The sequence below is a fragment of the Crinia signifera genome, chromosome 12 (genome assembly GCF_055691185.1).
Source record: "Crinia signifera chromosome 12, ASM5569118v1, whole genome shotgun sequence".
In the NCBI taxonomy this organism is placed as follows: domain Eukaryota; kingdom Metazoa; phylum Chordata; class Amphibia; order Anura; family Myobatrachidae; genus Crinia; species Crinia signifera.
In genome coordinates, this window is record NC_139228.1 from 62,308,978 (window position 1) to 62,334,836 (window position 25,859).

Sequence of the window (25,859 nt, forward strand, 5' to 3'; positions counted from 1 at the left end):
GACTCAGAATAAGCCCCTGTTTAATAAAACTGTGGCTTAAGGGGTGATTATGACTACATCATCAAAATTGCTTTGTAGGTTTGCCTGAATCGCCCTGTGTTACACAGCGGGCGATAGCGATGCGCGGCCTCAGCATCACTATCGCCCGGCCATATAGTCAGTGCAGGTGAGAATATTCCTGCTACACTGTATATTTGGCCGCGGATCCCGGCGCTGGTAGGATATAGTTAGCCGTCTCTCCGATACATACGGGGCTCAGCCAGAATCGCCGGGACTGAGTCCCGTGTGTACAAGGCGTTCTATGTTGCAGTATTATACCACTCTCGAAGGGATATTGGTCATTGGGTCGACATGCACCTGAAATAGGTCGACATGGCTAAGGTCGACAGGGATGGAAGGACAACACAAGCATTAGGTCGACAATAGGTTTTTCACATTTTTCTGTCCCAAATGTCAACACAGTTAGGCAGATGCTAAAGTTATGGTGGCCAAACACTAGAAAGATCAGCAATCTTAAGATGTGCGCAAAAATATTTTGTCCGCCCTGGATGGTAGGGCATGAAATACCGCCTGTCGGCACACGTCGGCTCAAAAAATGTGATAAACTCATGTCAACCTTTTTACTGTCGACCTTCCCATTGTCGACATAATGCTTGTGTTGACCCTGCCAACCTTAGCCATGTCGACTTAAGGCCTATTAACATTCAACGGTTGACACAATGCATGTGGACCTAATGACTATATCCCCCTCGGAGCTGCACCGTAATACGTAAACGTGTAGGCGCAGGGAATTACCCCGCGCAGGAGCCCTGACATTTTGCTTGTTTTTTTTAAATAGTTTCTCAGCAACTAAAACATTAATTTAATCTACTGTTTAAAGGGAGCCGGCTCCTGGCCGCTGTGAGCCAGCATTAGGGAGATCTTTGCTGCACTCTAGTAAATGCGTTCCATGACCTGATGATAATCCCTGTTGCGCACACCTCTAATCACTCCCTTTGTTGTTGGAGAGTTGTATCTCTTTTTTTATTGATTTCTTTGCATTTGTCTAATGTAAATATTAAGAGATGAGTTCATCTAACCTGTTACTTTGTGTCTCTGATGGAGCGAGTAGCTCGGCTTGTAGGGATGAGTTTTAGTAGAGGCGTCATTGTTTGTCTTCTCTTTTCTTTGATTCGTTATTTGGAAGGTATTCCGGAGCCAATTCATACCCGTTTGGACAGGCTGTGAATTTGAATTCGCAGTAGCGCACAGGGGCAGGGAAGAATGTGTGTGTGTGGGAGAGGGGGGGGGGCGTGCGTTCGGCGGGGTGGCGGCTATCTGTTCACTGGGCTCCAAGCACTTGCAGTCCAGCAAGCAGGTCTGAATTGGGCCATCCATGTAGAACACTGAATCAGGCAAAGATGCATTATGAGGAAATAACAGGGTAGTAACTGCACTAATAAGACATTGTGGGGACAGGGCTCCGAACGGCAGCAGCAAGAACAACCACACCTAATAACCCTGCCTGATTCAGTTTGGCTCGCTAAGCAGCGTATTTTCACCGATACCCTTGAGCAGACCCCAAAAATCGGTACCCACAGCCGATTCACTGGGGCCCAAAGTGCAGATCACCCCTGACCACCATTACTGTCACATCATGTATCCGGTCAGCTGCTTACACACAGATATTTTCAGATCTGCCGACACAACCATTTGGGAGCATTTTCCAACTTGCAAAGAATTCAAGTGTGGATGTCGCTATTCAGAATGCCGGCATGTTTGGAATGTCAGCAGATAACCTGCTGACATCCACACTTCTGTCACTGACATAATGTTGACATTTTAAAAATGTCTACATTGGGAATGTCGACACTCACACATGTTGACACCAGCAGATTGTGTTAGGGTTTGGCTATAGTTCGGCTGAGGTTACAATTGGGGTTAAGGTTAGAGTTAGTTGCAGAGTACAATAGTATTGTCAACTCTGAAAATGTCAACATAGTGTTAGTGTTGGCAATGCAGATGTCAACATATATCATCTGTTGACATTCTGAACATGCAGTCTTTTAAATGTTAATATCCAGAACATCGTGCATGTTGACATAGCATGCCGCACCTTAGTGTAGAACAAGGGTGCAATCAGCCACTTGTGATTGGACGTCTCTACAGCAACGATTCACGCCTACTGTACCAGCATCCAATCCATGGTGTTTGTTTATGTTGGCCAATATATTATAGATGGGAAACTCTCCTGGGCTGCTGGGGTACTAACAGTCGTTTGAGGGTCCTATGGCTCTCTTATGTAATGATGGCGGCTTCCATGGGGGTAACCACCCATATTGGCCCTTATACTGCCTTGCGAATGGTTAACCCACACCACCCATTCGCACGCGGGATGCGTTCGCAAGGCTTGCAAACGGATGTTTAAAATGAACATCCATTTGCATGCCAGTGTGAACCTCCCCTATCTTTTGATGGTTGCCGACCATCGAATGATGGTGAAGGCGTCCAGACCACCCTTAAATATGCGTGTAGAACTGAAGGGGATTGGGCAGGCAGTTGACATGTGGTTATGCCAGCTGTCTCCCCCCCCCCCCCCCCCCCCACCGCACGTGTGTCATGGATACATTAGCATGTGTATGTCCAGCGTTTTCATGGGAACGCCCATGAAATGCTGGGAGTTCACATATGCTAATGGCCCCACTCCACCCCCCACTCGCAAAGCACCCAGCGAATACACATGTGCAGAAATGCTGCTGCATATACGCGAAACATTGGTCCCCGTGCAAATTTGGGGCCGAGCGAGTCAACCAGAATAAGGGCCATTGCTATATGGGGGAAGTTGGCAAAGGTGGACAGGCTGTGTAATCCTCTTCTTCTGTTGCAGAGGCAGCGACTCCTCCAGTCTGCGAATGGGGTCAGTTCCCTGACTCTGGATGGGAAGCAGGAGCTGCTGGAGAACGGGATGCTACATGGGGACAAAAACGTGTATCAGGATCCCAGCGACTCATCCAACTATATGGTGCCATTCTCAGTACCCAGTAAGTCCTGGATGTAACCTCTAATACCATAATAGAGGGCATGACAGTACATATACATATATATATATATATATATATATATATATATATATATATATATATATATATATAGGCCTACACAAATAAATACACAGAGAGCATGAGATTATTAATGAACACATGAATTATATTAAAAGATGGCCAATAGTTTGGTAGGTTCAAATGGTCGACATGATATAGTGGACACAACAGGTGTCCGACACAAGGTTTTGGATTTTTTTTGCATTTTTTTTCAAACTCTATCTTACTTTACCATTCATGTGGCCTACGATTGGTTATGGTAATCTGGCCGATTGGCAAGCTAGCGGTAAACTAATTGGGGCATTGTGTCGAAAAAAAACCCGGCATGTTTTCACATGTCTACCTTATACATGTTGACCCTTTTAAGTCAACCTTGACCTTTTGACTTTCAACCTTTTGTACCATACCCCAGTATGGGGAGTGTGTGAGGCAGGTTAGGGTCAGGCCGGGGATGTAGGTTAGGGATAGGCTGAGGGGAGGGAGGGTTGGATTAAGACACCAAAAAGTGGGTTGGGGGGGTTGGGTTAGGCTGCAAGGGTTGGGTTAAGGTTAGGCAGCGGGTGCAGGTATTAGGATCAGGCTTCAGGGGGTGGGGTTAGGGTTTGGCTGCAGGAAGGGAGAGTTAGGCTGCAGGGGGTGGGGTTACGGTTAGGCAGCAGGTGTGGGGATTAGGTTCAGGCTGCAGGGGGTGGGGTTAGGGGTTGGCTGCAGGGGATGGGGTGGTGTTATGGTTAAGCAGCAGGTGCGGGGATTAGGTTGGGGCGTGGGGTTAGGGTTAGGTTGCAGGGGGTGGGGTTAGGGTTAGGCTGCAGGGGTGGGATAAGGGTCAGGCTGCAGGGGGTGGGGTTAGGGTTAGGCTGCAGGGGGTGGGGTCAGGCTCCAGGAAGGGGGGGGGGGGTTAGGGAGTAGGGGGAGAGTACGTATGCTTACCTGATCCCTGTCTGGATTCCCACCTTCGGGATGCCGAGCTTGGTATATTGACTGCTGGCATCCTGATCGCCAGTCATCCGTATGAATCCCTTTCCAAATACCTCTTATATAAGAAAAACGCTCCAGTCCACACGTACCACAGTTAGTTGGCACTCTTTCATCTGCAAACGTCAATCACGATAGCATGTTTGTCTCGCAGAACTTACAATCTGTTGTTTCGCTGTCTCTTTAGGTGGTTACGTGAACCGGTTTAAGTGGGCAATGTCCTGGCCATTAATATGTATCCTGTACTTTACTATCCCCAATTGCGCTAAACCGCGCTGGGAGAACTTTTTCATGCTGACCTTCATCCTGTCCACGGTCTGGATAGCCATCTTCTCCTACATCATGGTCTGGATGGTGAGTAATACGTTACAGCTCATCATATCCGGGTATAATGGGGCAGATGTATTAAGCCGGGCGCAGAGATAAATTGAAGATAAAGTGGAGATAACGCACCAGCCAATCAACTTCCAACTGTCATATTTCAAACACTGCTGATTGGCTGGTGCATTATCTCCTTCCACTTTTTCTCCAGTTTATCTCTTCGCCAGGCTTAATACATCTGCCCCATTATTACGGTTATAAGATAACCTCCGGGTCTCATTCAGTTTGGCCATGTACATGTGTAACTGTGTTGGGCGAGGACTCACTTGACTGGTTTCTGATTGGGGCATGGCCTTTTGTAGGCCTGAGGCTGACTTGTTACCATGGAAACTGTTCCAATCCCATTAAATCCATTGTTTATTAGGGAGACTGGCAGAATAACTGTCATGGCATGTTCGTGGCCTATAGTTCTCACCCCTTGTAACCATTTGGTTGTAGATAATATTATTCTTGGGTATGTGATAATGCCCATAAATCTGCAGGCCCAATCTCCAGACCCACCAGCACCGCCGTTCCGCCTAGCGGATGCAACGAACCACGGCCAAGATGATTGGTGATCCATCAGGGGATCGAGGATATTATGCATGTAAAAATGTGCCCGATTCCCTGATCCCCGCCAGGATCGGAGGATTAGGATTTTTATACATGTGACGTCTTTCAGCCAGAACAGCCAACCGGAAGATCTTAAATGCAACCTGGTGCAGTTTCATGAAAGACAAAATGAGATATTGTTCTGTCATCCATTACATGTGGCTAGTGTGTACGGGCAATTAGGGATGGTCCAGGGCAAATGCCCGCTGTCCTGATGCGCACCATGTGCTGGGGACTCTTGGTAGTAACATAAGTGAGTAAGAGATAAGACCAACTGTCATTACATTCATACTTCAAGACATCATTTTTTATCAGCAGTTGATTTTATTATATAGATGGTCAAGTTGAAGAACAAATTGGAACCTGCTTTTTAGATACCATTCCTTTATATTGAATAAGCAGGCCCTGTGTGTTTTATTTTATTGCGGTCACAAAGTCTCCTCTCTTTTGGCACAGGTGACAGTTATGGGCTATACTTTAGGAATCCCTGATGTAATAATGGGAATAACGTTTCTGGCGGCAGGCACCAGCGTCCCAGACTGTATGGCCAGCCTGATAGTAGCGAGACAAGGTACGGAAACCTCCCCCTTTTGCATCTTATCTGTCTACATTCTTTTCCATTGTGCATTTTTTCTCTGCTGGACTTTCCTGACTTTTGTGTCTTTATTTTCTCTCTCACTTACCTACAGCTCCCACAGAATTGCTGGTTTCTCTTTTTCTACTGCATGGAGCAGATTGTTATTTAATAATATAATCCATGTTGTATTAACAAAAGGGCAGCCGTTGGCAGTCACCCCCGTGCCCCCACATATAGCTCCATCACCATCATCAATCATGGTGGGAAACTGGTATATTTCAGCTGGGGATTCTAGTGGCATCATGTGTACTGGTGGCACTGCAGTGTTGTATAATGTATACAGGGGCACTACAGTGAGGTATAATGTGTACTGGTGGCACTACAGTGTGGTATAATGTGTACTGGGGGCACTACAGTGAGGTATAATGTGTATTTGGGGCACTACAGTGAGGTATAATGTGCACTGGGGCACTACAGTGTGGTAAAATGTGTACTTGGGGCACAACAGTGAGGTATATTTTGCACTGAAGGCACTACAGTGTTGTATAATGTGTACTGGGGGCACTACACTATGGTATAATGTGCATTGTGGGCACTACAGTCTGGTATAATGTGAATTGGGGGCACTAGAGTGAGGTATAATGGGTACTGGGGGCACTACAGTGTGGTATAAAGTGCACTGGGGACAATACAGTGTAGTATAATGTGCACTGGGGGTTCTTCAGTGGGATTAACACTTTTTTGATACGGGGAGTGTTTATACATTACACTTTTTACTAACATTTCCAGTATATCATATTGACAATGTTATTGGTACGCGCCCCACAAGCCTGTCTTGAATATAATATTTTCAAATATAATGATTCACTTCTGGAAGGCATTCCCAGAAGACTATTGTAATATTTTACGTCACACACCCTACTCTAAAACACTTGGGCATGCCTGCATTTTCCCCGACACTCCCAGCATTTTCCTAGGCACGCCTGTGTTTTTGTTATCACTCCCACTAAACGGCCGGTTTCCAACCCCAGACACCTACTTCCTGTCTATCACCTAGGAAACGGCAAGCGTATAGAAAAAGTTGCAGGATGGCCTCACGCATGCTTACTATGGGACGTACGCATGCGCAATCTATCGATGATCGGCCACTGTGCGAATTCCCAGCATTGCAATCGGGTCTGAATTACCCCCATGAGAGGGAGACTTATTCCTACTTCTGTAGAAGATATACATTTACTAAGATGGGAATGTTGCCCATAGCAACCAATCAGATTCTATCTATTATCTTCTAGAAGGTACTATATAAATAAGTAGTAGTATCTGATTGGTTACTATGGGCAACGCTACCACCTGCCCACTCATTAGCAGGCCATAGAGGGGGTGAGAAGCTTACAGTCTATATATATCTGATTCCCTCCCCAATACAGTGGATACAGGCACTATTACTCGTATACATGTGCTGTTTACAGATCATTGCACCTTTTTTTTGCAGGTCTTGGGGACATGGCTGTATCTAACACTATAGGGAGTAACGTCTTCGACATCCTCGTTGGACTTGGGCTTCCCTGGGGGCTCCAAACCATGGTTATTCATTCTGGCTCCTCGGTGAGTTGTGTTAGTTAATGTTGGCACTAACAAAAGCCACTTGTGCCATCACTACATGGTCCCATCAAACTTCTTCCACTCGCAAGCGTCTGCACAAAGGAGAAAACATTCGATGGTGCTCACCATCGATTGATTTCCACTCTGTTCACAGCAGGTAGATAAGCCAGGACTAACTTTTCTGCTGCGCGGTTTTCTACGAATCCAGGGCGGGTGCTGACGTCATGTGACATCATGTCCACCCGCCCCGAGCAGGCCGAGGAACTCCTGCTTCTGTAGGGACCTGCCCAGCATTTCTATAGGTGCCTCTAAAGTTTTTGTGGGCACGCCCATGAAATGCCGGGTGTCCACCCCCGAACGCCCCATGCTCTGACAGCGCTGGCCCTGCGCCCCACAACAGCAAAAATGGGGGGCGTGGCCCCTGGTTTTGCGCAAGTGACCCTCTTCCACTTCCACTAATGTTGGGAGGTATGGATTTGGGGTATGGATCATTGGATAGACACCAACTAGGTCAACAAGCATTAGGTCGACACCACTAGGTCAACATGCATGAAGGTCGACATGACTGAAGGTCAACATTCAGGAAGGTCATTTTATTCCCCCACCGGCACATGTCAGCTCAAAAAACACTGAAAAAAACCATGTCGACCTTTTGACTGTTGACCTTCCCCATGTTAACCTAATGCTTGTGTCGACCTAATGACCCTGTCTACATAACCCATGTAGACTTTCCCACATGTCAACTTTCTTGCATATCAACCTTCAGTCATGTCGACCTCGTGGTGTCGGCCTAATGCTCTATTCTGTCTATCATTTTCTAGGATCAATAGACAACTGATAGAATCTGATTGGTTTTCGTGCTTTAGAAGCTTTAGTAAATGTGCCGCTTACTGTCAGACACACAGGAAATCTGAAAACCTTTGACAAACCTGCAGAAATATATTTCATTATATGAAATGTGGGGAATTTGGAGATGCAGCTTCAGCTGAGTATTTGGCAAAAAAAAAAAAAAAGTGCCAAATTGTAGCAAAGGGTTTGTAGAAATCCCCATGGGGTTATGAGGTCAAATTCTGAGCATGGAACATCTCAGGCAGATGCTAAAGTTAGATGTCCACGGAAATGTTGCATCAGAGAATGAAATGCAGTCTCCAGGCTTTGATGTCGGCCAGAATTATTCACTTATCTGTAGGCCCTAAAGGGTCCTTCTTATCCCTGCAGGCAGTATTCCGCCTTCATCTCTCGCATTAAAGAAACGTTAAACGGCTGCACTCGTGTTACAGGAATCTGCTGATCTTAGAACGTGGATAAAGTTCTAAACAATAGTTGGCTCCGTGCTAAAGTTCAGCAGTTTTACCTTGTTTGTTTTCAAAGAAAGTCTCCGATCACTGGGAGGTGGTATAGATGCACTGGGGGAGGTAGGATGCACTGGGATGTGGTATAGACGGTGGTCCCACTGGTAGAGGTAGGAGGCACTGGGATGTGGTATAGATGCACTGGGGGAGGTAGGATGCACTGGGATGTGGTATAGACGGGGGTCCCACTGGTGGAGGTAGGAGGCACTGGGATGTGGTATAGATGCACTGGGGGAGGTAGGAGGCACTGGGATGTGATATAGACAGGTGTCCCACTGGTGGAGGTAGGAGGCACTGGGATGTGGTATAGACGGGGGTCCCACTGGTAGAGGTAGGAGGCACTGGGATGTGGTATAGATGCACTGGGGGAGGTAGGAGGCACTGGGATGTGGTATAGACGGGGGTCCCACTGGTGGAGGTAGGAGGCACTGGGATGTGGTATAGACAGGTGTCCCACTGGTAGAGGTAGGAGGCACTGGGATGTGGTATAGACTGGGGTCCCACTGGTTGAGGTAGGAGGCACTGGGATGTGGTATAGATGGGGTCCCACTGGTGGAGGCAGGAGGCACTGGGATGTGGTATAGACGGGTGTCCCACTGGTGTAGGTAGGGGTCACTGGGATGAGGTATAGATGAGTGTCCCACTGGTGGAGGTAGGAGGCACTGGGATGTGATATAGACAGGTGACCCACTAGTGGAGGTAGGAGGCACTGTTATGTGATATAGACAGGTGTCCCACTGGTGGAGGTAGGAGGCACTGGGATGTGGAATAGATGGGTGCCCCACTGGTGGAGGTAGGAGGCACTGGGATGTGGTATAGACAGGTGTCCCACTGGTGGAGGTAGTAGGCACTGGGATGTAGTATAGAAGGCGGTCCCACTGGTGGAGGTAGGAGGCACTGGGGTGTGGTATGGACGGGGGTCCCACTGGTGGAGGTAGGAGGCACTGGGATGTGGTATAGATGGGGGTCCCACTGATAGAGGTAGGAGGCACTGGGGTGTGGTATAGATGGGGGTACCACTGGTGGAGGTAGGAGGCACTGGGATGTGGAATAGACAGGTGTCCCACTGGTGGAGGAAGAAGGCACTGGGATGTGGTATAGATGGGGTCCCACTGGTGGAGGTAGGAGGCACTGGGATGTGATATAGACAGGTGTCACACTAGTGGAGGTAGGAGGCACTGGGATGTTGTATAGACGGGGGTCCCACTGGTGGAGGTAGGAGGCACTGGGATGTGATATAGACAGGTGTCCCACTGGTTGAGGTAGGAGGCACTAGGATGTGGTATAGACAGGGGTCCCACTGGTTGAGGTAGGAGGCACTGGGATGTGGTCTAGTTGGGGTCCCACTGGTGGAGGTAGGAGGCACTGGGATGTGGTATAAATGGGGGTCCCACTGGTGGAGGTAGGAGGCAGGAGGCACTGGGATATGGAATAGATGGGTGCCCCACTGGTGTAGGTAGGGGTCACTGGGATGAGGTATAGATGAGTGTCCCACTGGTGGAGGTAGGAGGCACTGGGATGTGATATAGACAGGTGTCACACTGGTGGAGGTAGGAGGCACTGAGATGTGGTATAGACAGGTGTCCCACTGGTGGAGGTAGGAGGCACTGGGATGTGATATAGACAGGTGACCCACTAGTGGAGGTAGGAGGCACTGGGATGTGGTATAGACAGGTGTCCCACTGGTGGAGGTAGTAGGCACTGGGATGTAGTATAGAAGGCGGTCCCACTGGTGGAGGTAGGAGGCACTGGGGTGTGGTATGGACGGGGGTCCCACTGGTGGAGGTAGGAGGCACTGGGATGTGGTATAGATGGGGGTCCCACTGATAGAGGTAGGAGGCACTGGGGTGTGGTATAGATGGGGGTACCACTGGTGGAGGTAGGAGGCACTGGGATGTGGAATAGACAGGTGTCCCACTGGTGGAGGAAGAAGGCACTGGGATGTGGTATAGATGGGGTCCCACTGGTGGAGGTAGGAGGCACTGGGATGTGATATAGACAGGTGTCACACTAGTGGAGGTAGGAGGCACTGGGATGTTGTATAGACGGGGGTCCCACTGGTGGAGGTAGGAGGCACTGGGATGTGATATAGACAGGTGTCCCACTGGTTGAGGTAGGAGGCACTAGGATGTGGTATAGACAGGGGTCCCACTGGTTGAGGTAGGAGGCACTGGGATGTGGTCTAGTTGGGGTCCCACTGGTGGAGGTAGGAGGCACTGGGATGTGGTATAAATGGGGGTCCCACTGGTGGAGGTAGGAGGCAGGAGGCACTGGGATATGGAATAGATGGGTGCCCCACTGGTGTAGGTAGGGGTCACTGGGATGAGGTATAGATGAGTGTCCCACTGGTGGAGGTAGGAGGCACTGGGATGTGATATAGACAGGTGTCACACTGGTGGAGGTAGGAGGCACTGAGATGTGGTATAGACAGGTGTCCCACTGGTGGAGGTAGGAGGCACTGGGATGTGATATAGACAGGTGACCCACTAGTGGAGGTAGGAGGCACTGGGATGTGGTATAGACGGGGGTCCCACTGGTGGAGGTAGGAGGCACTGGGATGTGGTATAGACGGGGGTCCCACTGGTGGAGGTAGGAGGCACTGGGATGTGGTATAGACGGGGGTCCCACTGGTTTAAGTGACCTGGAAGATGTCTTATAAATAGGATGAAGATTTTCTGTCTCATCCATACTAAATAATTCTGCTCCACAATGGAAGAAAAACAATTTTCATTTATTAATCTATGGTTAGAGTAGAGGACTGTTCAGTCGGCAGGTTATAGCCGACACAGTCGGTTCTACCCTGCTGCATGTGACCGGTGCATTTGCAATTTCCAGACATCTGTAAGTTCTGAATTTTGTTGTGGAATCTTCTTTAATACCAGACTGGCTTCATGGGGGTATGCCGTCCTGAGGTCGACAGTCCCCAGATTGGCCAACACTGATTAGATCGACACATAGGAAAGGTTGGCGTGGTCAAAAGGTCGACACAAGCAATAGGTTGATATGAAAAAGTTGGAGACAAAAACACTTTTTTTTTTCTATAAAACGGTGTTCAGAATATTTTGATTTTGAGATATCCGTAAGGGGTACTAGCATTGCCTGTTTTACTGATTTGCCTGTTTTACTCTTCTGGTACTACGCATCGTTTATAATGTAGACCGGGTATTAATTAGTTGATGTATCATACCCATTCTGTTTTCTTTATTGCCGTTCTAGGAATAATTAGACTAATTATATAATAATACTGTTTTCTTTCTTGCAGGTGAAAATTAACAGCAAAGGACTCGTCTACTCGGTCATACTCTTGCTGGGATCTGTGGCCCTTACTGTAAGTGTGGGAATATAACAAACACATGTACATGCCTGTAATATTACTGTATCCCTGCAGGGAGTGTGAGGCATCTGACAGTGGGAGGAGGTAGGAGGCACCGGGATATTTTGTGTTGCCTCTTACAGCACTGCTTGTAATGGGCACTAAAGAACACTCTACAGCTGTACGTAATGTTATTATCCAGCGGCACATCGCTCTGTACTGAAGGGTAGGGGTCGTTGGGTTGACCCTATTTAGGAAGACATGCATTGGGTTGACCACTGAAGGCCGACACCTGAAATAGGTCGACAGGGTTGAAAGGTCGACACAAGCATTACGTTGACAGTCAAAAGGCTGACATGAGTTTTTCACGCTTTTCTCCCGGATCCAAGTGCACCTCGTCCCCTCGCATGGCTCGCTGCGCTCGGCGCACTATTTTATTCTCCCACCACACCATAGTGGATGGTAGGGTATGAAATACCGCCTGTCAATCTTATGACTGTCGACCTTGCCATTGTCGATTTAATACTTCCAACCCTGTCGACCTCTTTCAGGTGTTGACTTAAGCCCTGTTGACCTTCAGTGGTCGACCCAATGCATGTCGACCTAGTGTCTACTGAAACCCCCCTCCCATGGTAGGTGGTGAAAGCGTAGGAGCTGATTCTGAGTTGGTGGGATCTCTTTGCGTAGTCCGTCCTTTGCTGGGTTAGACAGAACTTGGCTGAATCTGTCTTTCTGTCTGATTGGGCATTTAGGGGCGGAAACTGGGCAGCGAGCACACAGAACTGATCTGATTTGTGGGCGTGGCATGGCAGCATAACCTGTGGTTCTGCGGCATGTGGAGTGAGGTGTATTTCTGCACTTAGCATGGGGCTAGAATCGGTGGGAGGTACTTGGTCTTTGCCAGTTGCGGATCCAGGGGTGGGGCAGCTCAGTCCAATTCAAACAGTTGAGCCCAGCAACCCTATTATCTTTCTATGTTCGCCATATGCATTATCTAGCAGGGGTGATACAGAACGTACCTATCCTTCTCTCCTTTTTTCCATGTCACCTCACAAAACATCATTTTCTCCCGTCAGGTCATCGGAGTTCACGTCAACAATTGGAAACTGGATAAGAAACTGGGATTCTACGTTTTCTTCCTGTACGCCATCTTCCTGTGCTTCTCCGTTCTGATAGAATACAACGTTTTCACCTTCGTTAACCTTCCAATGTGCCAGGATGATATTTGATGACCACCACGTGGGCCGAAGTCACTTAAACCTCTGCTCCACCTAGCGACCAAGACCATTTCTGCCGTCCTATGGAAAAACCTGAAGTCTTCTCCTCGTCGCAGATGCCAGGAAAGTAGATTTCTACTAGAATGTAAAGGAAGATGAACTCTATCTGCGCCGGGTAATCTGCCGTCCAGATAGCATGACCCGGAATGGGGGGGTCAGCGTCTTCCAAAGAAGTGTAAAACTGCTGCTGGTTTATTTTTATAATGAGATAAAAAAAAAAAACTATTTGCAACGGTTGAAAACATTTGGACAGGATTCTCGATAGCTCTGCGTTTGCAGCGCACCGTAGGCGTTACATATCCAGAACCTATACCGTATATACTACACCAAGCACATGTGGACATTTTAACCCCTTACTTCAAGGCGGTACAGCAGATAGCATGCTAATTCATCTTTTTTTCTATGTGGGACCGTTTGTATAATCTGCCAGACGGGCAAACCTGGGGAATCTCTTAAATGACGGAACGCGCTAAATCAATGTTTCTCTGGGATGCAAAAGGACACCTAAAACTGCGCGTCTATATTATATTAACCTTAAGGAAGTTACTAACCGTTACTCTTAACAACTGCAAAGCACACTTTTTATAATGGGACGTAAGTGGTATCAAACCCCAATTGCACATTATTACAGAGACTGTAAAGATAATTTAATATAACCTTATTTGTATTTGTGCTTGTATCAAAGGATATTTGATAAAGATATATAAAAAAGGAATGTTTTATTTAAATGCACAATATCAAATACAATATTTGTGTTTATTGAACGATTTTGAGGAGTTTTCGTCATTTTACAAATCATGTTAGATTCTGGGAATTTGCGCTCTGATGGGTGTACTGGTAATGCTTAGTCACATGCATCTAGATCGCCGATACATTTATGACTTGAAGCGGATGACTTTTACCAGATGTGTGTTGCAGAGTCAGTTACAATAGGTGCCCGTGTAGTGGCCAACAGGGCTGTCATCACAAATTGTGGGGTCCAGGACTGACAAAATGGCAGGGCCCCCATAGGGTAATGGTGGGGCGCATGGGTGGACGGAGCTGTGGATAATGTAGGTGGGGCTACATCAGAAGCAGTGAAAGATAGAATGGAGGGGAGAGACACAGAAAGAGGATCACAAAGGGCCTTATTCTAGTTCACTCTTTCTGACAAAATCCTTCTTAGATGGACATAACCATGGGCCTTATTCTGGTCGGTGCGGTTATATCCGCGTGTGTTCGGCCCGCCGATGTTTTGTGTCTGCGCATGTGCAGAGGCGTCTCTGCGCATGTGCGAGCGGGGCGTACGGCCAAATCCCGCATGATATGTGAACACTCCGAACAGGGGGTGGAGAGGGGCGTGAAGGGCTATTTGGGCTCATTACCATATGCATACGCCCCGCGTTTCATGGGCGTTCCCATGCAAACGCTGGGCGTACGTATGGTAATGCGCCCGTGACGCACGTGTAGGGGGCGGACATATGACATTGCCGGATGTCAGCTGCCCGCCCAGATCCCTGCTTTTGCACGGAAAAATGTCCGTGTGGTCTGAGGTTGCGGGAGCTGGTGGAGCACTCGGTCCTGCATTCGATGGTCTGCGACCATCGAATGATGGGGGAGGTTCCCTGAGATGGAGGAGGCGTATTCCGTGAAAAATGCACGTGCGGTCCGTTCGGCCAGCTTCTTACCGCGTACGGACGGAGTTGGCGATCCGTATGGAAGGCGGGGTTTCGCACGCACGGTCCTGGCCGCATATTCGGATCCGGCCGCACCGATCAGAATAAGGGCCCATGTGCACTGCAGGTGGGGCAGATGTAAAATGTGCAGAGAGAATTAGATTTGGGTGAGTTATTTTGTTTCTGTGCAGGGTAAATACTGGCTGCTTTATTTTTACACTGCAATATAGATCTCACTTTGAAGTAAAACCCCACCCAAATCTAACTCTCTCTGCACGTTACATCTGCCCCACCTGCAGTGCACATGGTTTTGTCCATCTAAGAAGGATTTTGTCAGAAAGAGTGAACTAGAATAAGGCCCAAAAAAAGAGGGACAAAGGAGAGAGAGAATGTGGTGGGAAAAAGACAGAAGGGGCAAAGAGGAATTAGGGAGAGAGAGAGTGAAAGAAAAGGAGAAATAGGGAGTGAGGAGGCATTGGTGCAAGAATGCAGCCTCCAGATCCACATTCACTCTTTTACTTTAAACCAAGGGAGTCCTCCTTGGTGTCCCCAGATCACTGCCAAATGTCACATGGAGGTGCACTTTGATAAAGGGGCAGATGTGCCTCTAAATGTTGAGGGACAGGCAGGTGGGACATGCAGATAAAGAGAGAGGCATGGGGGAGAGAGAGCATAGGGAGCAAGAGGCATGGGGGAAGAGTGGCATGGGGAGAGACTATAGAGAGGGCAGCATAATGAGACTGTGCAGAAGAGCTTACTCTCAGGTCAGTGCCAGATTAAGCTTTTGGGGGGCCCGGGGCACTTTAGACAGGGGGCCCCCTTGCACTTGTCACTACTGGCCGCCAACTGCATGGGAGAATATTACACTGTCAAAACACAGAGTAAAGGCAGTATAAACTTGGTCAATGGGTAACTGCAGGGGATATATATATATATATATATATATATATATATATACATATACATATATATATATATATATATATATATATATATATATACATACATATATATACACATACATACATACCACATGAAAAGCCTGTGTTTGTCCCTCTGCACCTTACTCTGTAGGAGACCTCACAGTCCCAATGCTGCCTCTGATTAAAAACCCTCCCATGACTAGGCTGCCGCTGCTGTTCTTCATGGGCCTGAGAAGCATGTAATGAGCTCCACCAATCAGAGCTCAGCACAAACGTCTCAGCCTCTGCCCTCTGGTGCAAAGTGTCATGGGACTTAGTCAACTCCCAGTAATGCACTGCACACTTGTGCAGTCAGTGTGCCTTGGCTCCCAATGCTCAGCACCATTAATCATTGTCACATTGGCAGATAGGTGAAGCTGCAGCAGTACCCCACTCCTATGCACAAAATCTTTAGCTTAAAAAAAAAATATATATATATATATCTTTTTTGTTGTTGTTGAAAAATACATGCCAACCACAGGGGGCCCCTAGCTAGGGGGGGCCCGGGAGTACTGACCCCTTGTGCCCCCATTATAATCCGGCCCTGGCTCAGGTGCTCAGGAGAGCAATTACCTGGAGGTCTGTGGGAATAGGCAGTGTCTTCTTTCTAGCCAGGGGCCCCGGGTTGTGCAGTGTCTTTGGCTCCGTGCATCCCCGTAGAGCCGTGAGCGAGCTGGTACGTTGGGTGGACATTAGTGTGCTCATCCGGACCCGCCTCCCTTCCCGCCAGCTGTCATTCCCCCCACATTCAGGCTGAAGGGGGTGGGGGGTTTATTTGCCGTGCCTAACCTCCGGCTCATCACCTCCTGTTCCCGGCACAGCTCTGGTTCAGTTCCGGCTTCTGGCAGAGCTCTGGCCTCCCGCTCAACTGCAGCTCACAGCAGAACTCCGACTCCCTGCTCAGTGGCATCTCCCGACTGACTTACGACTCCCCGCTGAGCTCCAGCTACCTACTCGTGCGAGTCATACCGCGTGTCGGCTCGCAGCATGCCTGTTTTAAAATGTAATTTTTTTTATCTAAATGACAGAAATCCACTGCTGCCACCCAGGCCCCATTTCTGTTGGGGCCCAGGACTCAAGTACCCCCAGACCCCCCCTAATGGCGGCCCTGGTGGCCAATTGATGACAGAGATGAGTGTATTGGTATTTAATCTTTATTGGTCACAGTACTATTATCTAAATAACGTTGATATACATTCAATCCTGAATGTAGGATGGCAAGTCTGGTGCACCATGAGCGCACCTGGTGGGGTGATCACAGCCGTGCTAAGCTGCTGTGACGAGGTGATTGCCACACAGACCTCAGCAAGAAGACAAGGATCTAGACGGCGAGGGGAGGTTTTAACAGGATACCATTGTGCAGGTGCACCACCCGAGGTAAGGGACGCCATCCTCCGTTACTGCTCCGCCCCATATACCCATCACCGGACACTTCCCCCCATCCCCTGGCCCATAGCCCTGCTGCCAGGTGCAGACTAGCCCCCAAAATTGGTACATACCAATTGTACACCGGGGTTAGAGAGCTCTGCTGAGAAAGTAACAGGGATTAGACCAGAGACCGGCAAACTGTCCTCTGACAGTAGGAATCACCCCATCACAGCAGCTCAGAACTATTAAGCACGGCTGTGATCACCCCGCCAGGTGCGCTCAAGGTGCACCAGACTTGCCATCCTAAATTCAGGATTGAATGTATATCAACATTATTTAGATGTTAGTACTGTGACTAATAAAGATTAAATACCAATACACCCATCTCTGTCATAAATTGGCCACTACATGGGCACCTATTGTAACTGATTCTGCAACACACAGTAGGGGTGGAGGGCAGAGTTTCCAAATATATATGTGTGTGTGTGTGTGTGTGTGTGTGTGTTTCTCCTGTAACATTGTGGAAGTTCTTATCTACTTTCGTTATTACACAATGGGCCTTATTCTAGTTCACTCTTAGAGGCAAATTCCTTCTTAGCTGGACAAAACCATGTGCACTGCAGGGGGGGGGGGGGGGGGGCAGATGTAACATGTGCAGAGAGATTTAGCTTTGGGTGAGTTATTTTGTTTCTGTGCAGGGAAAATACTGGCTGCTTTATTTTTACACTGCAATATAGATCTCACTTTGAAGAAAAACCCCACCCAAATCTAATTCTCTCTGCACGTTACATTTGCCCCCTGCAGTGCACATGGTTTTGTCCAGCTAAGAAGAAATTTGCCTCTAATAACCCTTTTACACCAGAGGTTGGACCCGGGATATTGCCTCTCCAGTCAGGGGCAGGGCATGGTGTAAATGGGCTGAAAAAAAATAACACGGGTACTGTTCCCCGGGAATCTGACCCGGCAAATGTTCAGGGTCGGACACGGGGCTTATCCGGGGCTCAGGGTGGTGTAAATGGTCATTATCCGGGTTATTTGGCAGGGAGAAGGCCGCAAAGAGCTGATTGGTGCTTCTGCGGCTCTGGCAGATAGTGTCATCTGCCGGAGACCCGCACATGGAGCAGCGCAGCAGAAGCAGCGTTACCACGCTGTGTGCAGACTGTGCCCTACACTACAGCAACAGTCTGTGCTGGAAGCACTCTCCCCAGTGAGTTTACAGCCTCATCTGCAGGAACACACGCTGGCTGTCACACAGTGTGTCCCAGTGTGTTACAAGTTTGTATTCATACGCATCTTCATCTTTCTTTATGAGAATACATTACATCTATAAAGATTCCAATGTATGATGATTTTATGCATATTTTCAGCTTAATACAGCAAAAAAACTTGAGGAGTGTCATGTTCCATTTGTTGTGACCTCATCAACAGGCCAAAAATCCATTTTTTAATGACAGCAGCAAGGAAAGGCAGGGCTGATCCGTTCTCAGTGTAAAAGGGCATTACCCGGGAATAACCTGGATTGAAGTGCAGTGTAAATGGGGTCTGAGGCAGGGCATGCCCTGGTAATTTCCCGGGTTCAATTTCCCGGGTCCTACCCGGCATTCTGGTGTAAAAGTGGTATAAGAGTGAACTAGAATAAGGCCCAATATCATTTTATACAGTTGTTTTAATAAAACATGTCGCTTCCGGAGACAATGCGAGAAGCAGAAGTTTGACGTCGCTCAAAGCCAGCTTACAATGAAGTTTTTTATTTCAGTGTAGAACAAATGCAAACAGTGCATTAATAGCAGCAGGTGCCCAAGGGGGTTGTTATGGCATTAAAATACATTTATTAAAGAAATTTCAAATATGTATAATGTTAGATGATTACCCCTTTCTGATCGCAATCCCGGGTCTGACGCTTTCACACTAAACCCCGGACGCCCATTATAGAGAGTGCGAACTGGGTTTAACCCATCGTATAACCCGGGTTGAGGATGCGGTGTGAGAGGGGTATAAGACTAGCCAAGGGCCGGGGCCCAGTTATGGTATAGCGGATCGTAGCTGTCTAGATTGACCATGTTATGATTGACCAACCCTTCGTCGAATCAGTCTTGTTAGAAGCCTAAGAAAGACGACTGCGTCTAGATCAACCGTAACGGAAGTTAGACGCCAGAGTTAGAGCGACGGGAGGGTGGTCGATGACACATATAATGCCCACAGTAGTAGTGCCATGTGTCACATATAATGCCCACAGCAGTAGTGCCACATACAGTATAATGCCCATAATAGTAGTGTCATGTGTCACATATAATGCCCACAGCAGTAGTGCCATGTGTCACATACAGTATAATGCCCATAATAGTAGTGCCGTGTGTCACATAAGGGCCCCTCCCTGGCAATGTCCACTACATATGTGCGGCCAGCTCAGGCAACAATGGGCTTCTTCCAGAACCTCAATAGCACCCAGCGCCGGTACAGTCACATATTGCATTGTGATTCTGGGCGTCAATATCGCACACTGAGAAATTATTTATAAATAGACACAGAAATATTTCCTTTAACCCAGTTGTTGCCATGTGTCAGTAAGGAACCGTAAGTAAATGATTAATGTCAGCACACACATTTACAAGGAGCACGGGAGGGATAATGCGCTCTCTGTGTGCACTGGGGGGTGATGCGCTCTCTGGTTGCAATGGGGGGTGTGATGCCCTTTCTGGGTGCACTGGGGGGAAAGGGGTGATGCGATCTCTGAGTGAACTGGGGTGGGTGATGGGCTCTCTGGATGCAGGGGGGGATTGATGCCCTATCTGGGTAGACTGAGATGCACTCTCTGGGTGCACTTGGGGGGGGGGGGGGATGATGGGTGCTGCGTTGGGGGGTGCCCTCTGTGTGCATTGGGGGGATGCGCTCACTGGGTGCACTGGGTGGGGCTGATGCACTCTCTGGGTGCAAGGGGGGGGGGGGGGTTGATGCCCTCTCTGGTGCACTGGGGGGGGGTTCGATGCGCTCTCTGGGTGTACTGGGGGGGGGGGGGGTTGATGGGTGCTGCGCGGGGGGGGGGGGGGTGCCCTTTCTTTGTGCACTGGGGGGGGGGGGGGCGGGGGGCGCTGATGCGCTCTCTGGGTGCACTGGGGGGGGGGGGGGCTGATGCGCTCTCTGGGTGCACTAGGGGGGGGGGGGTGATGCGCTCTCTGGGTGCACGGGGGAGGGGGGGGGGGTTGGGGTGTTGATGCGCTCTCTCAGTGCAATGTAATGGAATGCGTGTCTCCAGACTCTCTCCCTAGTCTCGCTGGCTTAGCCCAATGACACGGTGACGGGGCATCCCCCGGACCCTCCCCGCTGTAGTCCCCGTACAGAGCCGGCCCCTTCCTGAGTGCCCCTGGACAGCAGCAAGTCACAGGAAGTTGTGCAGGAGGTGAAGCAGCAGCAGTAGCATCATGCGCGGGGGCTCCGGTGTCAGCCGGCTCAGCGGCCCCGGGATACATCTCCCCCAGTGCCAGGGCGTATGAGGCCGGAACTGCTGCGGGATGGACGGGACCCTCCAGGATCCAGGGTAAGGGGGTCTCTGTGTCCTTGCACCATGGCATAGATGTATATAATCCCAGCCACTCTGCTACTGGCGGCTCTGCTCACTTCTGGGGTACTACAAGTCCCAGCATGTAGCGCTGAGGTCCCACACGCTGCAGTCTCATGGCATGTACTATGTGCAGCCCGGGTTACTGCTCCTGCAACTGGTTTCAATTAAACTTTTGTATGTAATGTGTATGTGTGTATGTATGTATGTATGTATGTATTCACTGCAGAGCTTAGGCAGTCTGTGGCTCTCTAACTGCTGTGCCTGCAGAGCTGGGATTTGTAGTTCCACAGCAGCTGGCAGCCACTGGTTTCCCCAGCTGATGCATTGTGGATGGATATGATAAGCTGGGACAAGAGGTAACTGGACCTTAGCATCCAGTAATAATGTTATCACTAGGCTGCCCGCGTGGAAGTCTGGACATGTCGACAATTCAGAATGTGCAGGCAGGGGAGGCAGTGCCTCCCCTGTCATAATGATGAAAATAATAAAAAGAAGATATTTATATATCTTCACTTATTTTTGTCATAATTTATACCTCTCCCGCTGCCTCCCACCCTCTTACACTGCTGTATGTGAGGGTGGGAGGCAGCGGGAGGGGGGGGGGGGGGGGGGGGGGGGGCAGTGTGCAGCACTGGGCTGTAAAAGCCCATTGAAAATGAATGGGGAAGCGACACTTCTACTGGTGCCGCAATGACAGGGGGCACCAGTATGAACACACGCCCCCAGATGTTATTGGGCCAGCAGATCCAGTGCTGGATCCGCTGTCCAATCACACACATGGAGAGGATGCAGCAGCGCGGCCAGCGGGGAGTCCGGCACCATGCAGAGGGGGGGGAGGTCAGAGCCTCCCCAGGCAATGACCTCACCGCACGTCACTGGTCGACATGGACACCGAAATGTAGCACCGCGTCCCCTCGCATGGCTTGCTACGCTCGCCGTGATTCGAGCACACAATTTATTTTTCTCCAACCACGCGCTAGTGGATGGTAGGGCATGAAACACCCCCTGTCAGCACATGTTGTGTTGACATAAAATAGTGTGCGCTCGCCGGCACACTATTTTATTCTCCCACCGCACAATTTATTTTTTATTTCTCCTACCACGTCAATGGATGGTAGGGCATGAAATACCGCCTGTTGACATGGACACCGAAACGTAGCACTGCATCCCCTCGCATAGCTTGCCATGCTTCGAGCACACCATTTATTTCTCCCACCACACCAATGTGGATGGTACGGCATGAAATACTGCCTGTGGGCACATGTTGGCTCAAAAAAACAGTAAAAAAAAAAAAAACATGTCGAACTAATAACCCTGTTCTCCATGCTGCCTGTATGGAGAAGTGCCCAGAGTCCTGGTGCTGCCTGTGTGGAGAAGTGACCAGAGTCCTGGTGCTGCCTGTGTGGAGAAGTGCCCAGAGTCCTGGTGCTGCCTGTACGCAGAAGTGCCCAGAGTCCTGGTGCTGCCTGTACGCAGAAGTGCACAGAGTCCTGGTGCTGCCTGTACGCAGAAGTGCCCAGAGTCCTGGTGCTGCCTGTATGGAGAGGTGAGCCGTTGGTGTGTCCCAATAGGAGAAATGAGGATACTGTGGCTGCTGTCTGGCTGGGAAATGCTGACTGTACAGATCAGGCTCTGCTGCTGCTGGCCAGTTATTCCAGAGCTGCTGGGAACAGGGTCCATTGCTTGGGGCTATATTAGGGGGGCCATGCTGCTTATAGTGTGTGTCTGTGTATGTATATGTGTGTTTTTTCTGCACATTAAAATGTTTTTTTTTTTTTTACCAATCCCACTGGAGTGCCACCATTTGTTTCAATATATATATATATTCCATACAGACATACATCTGGTAATACAAAATATTCTTCCAGGCAAGCTGCCAAGTTACTCTTATTGTTCACATATTTTGATTTAAATCGGAACATTTCCCATAACATTGACATTTCAGGGGGAAACAGGGGTGGGGTCATATTACAGCCACACCCACAGGTAATGGACAAGAAATGGCAACACCTTGGTGATTAGTGCATGCCCAGGGGGTATGGGTCATAGTATTGGACAGCAAGGGCTGTGGTGTGCTGGATTATTAAGTGAATAGCATCCATTGATCATTGCATCCGTCCAGGTCCCTTATACGGCAGCGAGAGGGGCCCTCGGTGACCGTGGAAAGGGGAGATCTTAGGGGGAGGTTTGTCAGGAGGCTTCAGTCACCAGGAATGCGCAACTTGCCATTGATTCACGTATCGCTGTGTCTATGGCGATGGCTGACTGGAAAGAATAACCACGCCTATATTTGGTATTCAGGAATAAGATTAGCGTTGGATGTGTCTCCCTAATGTGGTGCTTATAGCACAGTGTGGTCTGTATTTCAGCACTTATCAGACCAGTGCTATAAGCACCACAGCAGACAGCGACACCCCGGGTAGAGAAGAGGCACTGCATGGATTTTGAAGGATGCAGAGTGCTAGAATAAGCACTACACCAATGATGGCTAACCTTGACATCCAGCTGTTGTTGAACTACACATCCCAGCATACCCTGCTTTAGCATAGGCAAATAGTAAAACTGTAGCAGGGCATGCTGGGATGGGTAGTTCAACAACAGCTGGAGTGTCAAGGTTAGCCATCCCTGCACTGCACAAACCTGATGTTTTCCAGTCTGCACACATGTAGAACCAGGGCTGTGGCCTCGCTCACTGTGCCCCAAATCCAGCAGCATGATTACCAGTTGGAGGCGGTGTAATGTGAGGAGGGGAATGGAGGCAGTAGGAAGCCACAGACCGAGAGTTATATAGTGGGAGAAGCAGGGTCCCCAGCAGCACAGAGTATATCAGGAGATGAGTGATGTGTCATTGAGGACAGGGCTACATGTGACAGGGGCAGTGACATGATGTGAGGAGGGGAATGGAGGCAGCAGGAAGCCACAGAGTGAGAGTTATATAGTGGGAGGAGCAGGGTCCCCAGCAGCACAGAGTATATCATGAGATGAGCGATGTGTCAGTGAGGACAGGGCTGCATGTGACAGGGGCAGTGACATGATGTGAGGACGGGAATGGAGGCAGCAGGAAGCCACATAGTGAGAGTTATATAGTGGGAGGAGCAGGGTCCCCCAGCAGCACAGAGTATATCAGAAGATGAATGATATGTCAGGGAGGACAGGGCTGCATGTGACCGGGGCACTGACCTGATATGAGGCATAGAATGGAGGCAGCAGGAAGCCACAGTCTGATAGTTATATACTGTGAGGAGCAGGGTCCTCAGCTTTGTAATCAACTTGGTCATACTAATCCATGCACTTTGCTTATAAAAATATGACCATGGCATGGAAACAGCTTTACTGCTACGGAAGTGACCTTTATTGTTCAGTAATCCTGTTCTAAACTATATAATTTCCCCCTTTTCTACAGATAGGCTGTAAGTAAGAATTCACCTACCCCCCCCCCCCATGTACAGGAAGACCATTCATTGGCTGCTGCTGTAAAATAACATCAAAGGAATGTTCCCTTTCAGATTCATGGAATATGTTAGAGAGAACAAGGACCCAGTATAGTGTAGGACTTAACTCCTGCTTAGCCAGAGAGGACCTGCTGTGATCCGTATAATTTGTCTCCTGCGTGCAGAAGTGTCGGCGTTTCCTGTCACGTTACAGCGCCTCTGGGATTCTTATGTATATTTGCTTTTCATTATTTGTCAGTAGTATATAAACTTTTATAGTCTGCAAGGCTATAAGGTTGGTTTCAGGGAGTTACCAACATGAGCTTGCAGTAGTCATGTCCTCTCCACATATGACCACAGAACTGTCTGGGCCTGACCAGGCGCTACATCCAACACTGCGCAGGCCGCAGTTGCCTTTGCCGCCCTCTTACTAATCCTTGCCTGCGTGTGAATGTTACATCGCGTTCCGATGTTTAATCGGAAAATGACCTGCGTACTCTTATGCACGCCTGCGCTCCGCAGGCATCCTTGGCTCATCTCACCATCCGCCACTGCATCATTTGGGGAGGTACGGTCACTAGTTAGTCCCTTTTTAGGTTGAAGTACATTCGGTCGACCGCTGAAGGTCGACAGGGCCAGAAGTTGACACAAGCTGAAGGTCGACATGAGATTTTCAGGGTGTTTGTGCCGACAGGCGGTATTTCATACCCTACCATCCACTATGGCATGGTGGGAGAATATAATAGTGCCTGAAGCATGGCGAGCGCAGTGACCCATGGAAGGTGACGGGGTCCATGCCGACTCTGTTGACATTTGGGTTAAAAAAAAACATTAAAAAATTCATGTCGACCCTTTGGATGTCGACCTAATGCTATTTCAGGTGTCAATCTAAGCGCTGCCGGCCTTGAGTGGCGGATTTAATGTATCATGCAGTCGATTCTGTGACCCGGTTTGGGTGTTATCATGACTAGGTTCGGAATGTGCCTGGTAATGCGTTTTTCTGTGGAAATGAGAGTGCAAAGTCTGTCCTGTGAGGATATGTGGCCTTCAGCGTTCCCAACATGACGGTCACATAGATACTGCAGCAGATTAGACACCATTTCATTCAGTAGACACCAAAAGTGGCAAATCTATAATTACACAGACTGAAAGTGCTGACCAAGATGTATTCAAGGCCTCAGCGCTGTGTGGTGAAGGCTTCCTTAATAGGATATCTGATTCTCCGTTCTGTCTGGTATTCACATGGGATGCGGCTTCATTAGGACGAGTCTGCCTGTGTAGGACAGATGTGACTCACTAAATTTATATGTGTGTGTGTGTATAACTTTTGTTAATTCTGGCAGATTGACAAGAAGTAATATGCTAGCTTGTGTTATATCTTACAACATTTCACTGATGGGGATGCGGTCTTTTGGTTTACAGCATGATAGTCGACAGTCATTAGGTCGACACCATAAGCCGACATGGGAAAAGATCGAAAGGTCATTAGTTCGACAATCAAAAGGTCGAAAGGTCATTAGTGCGACAGTCAAAAGGTCGACATGTTGTTTTTCACTGTTTTATGAGCCGAAATGTGCCGACAGGCGGTATTTCATGCCCTACCATCCACTAGGGCGTTGTGGGAGAATAAAATAGTGTGCCCGACGCATGGCGAGCGCAGCAAGCGATGCGGTGCACTTTAAACTGTCCATGTCGACTGTGTTGACATTCAGGTAAAAAAAACAGTGAAAAACCCC

The 25,859-nt window shown here is 48.8% G+C and overlaps 2 protein-coding genes across 3 annotated transcripts in view; both read left to right on the top strand.

Annotated features, from left to right (window-relative positions):
- Window positions 1-13,916, top strand: part of SLC24A4 (solute carrier family 24 member 4) — a 127,709-nt gene extending 113,793 nt beyond the window's left edge. For both annotated transcript variants that reach the window (XM_083165849.1, XM_083165850.1), the window contains exons 12-17: window positions 2,867-3,020; window positions 4,243-4,409; window positions 5,484-5,598; window positions 7,097-7,209; window positions 11,821-11,886; window positions 12,948-13,916. In XM_083165849.1, coding sequence (XP_083021975.1) covers window positions 2,867-3,020; window positions 4,243-4,409; window positions 5,484-5,598; window positions 7,097-7,209; window positions 11,821-11,886; window positions 12,948-13,100 — 768 coding nt within the window. In that variant the 3' untranslated portion in view covers window positions 13,101-13,916. The remainder of the gene's footprint in view (window positions 1-2,866; window positions 3,021-4,242; window positions 4,410-5,483; window positions 5,599-7,096; window positions 7,210-11,820; window positions 11,887-12,947) is intronic.
- A 6,487-nt stretch (window positions 13,917-20,403) lies between these two features.
- The window catches only part of RIN3 (Ras and Rab interactor 3), a 45,083-nt gene continuing 39,627 nt past the window's right edge, over window positions 20,404-25,859 (top strand). Inside the window, exon 1 of the mRNA XM_083167602.1 lies at window positions 20,404-20,668. Coding sequence (XP_083023728.1) covers window positions 20,643-20,668 — 26 coding nt within the window. The 5' untranslated portion in view covers window positions 20,404-20,642. The remainder of the gene's footprint in view (window positions 20,669-25,859) is intronic.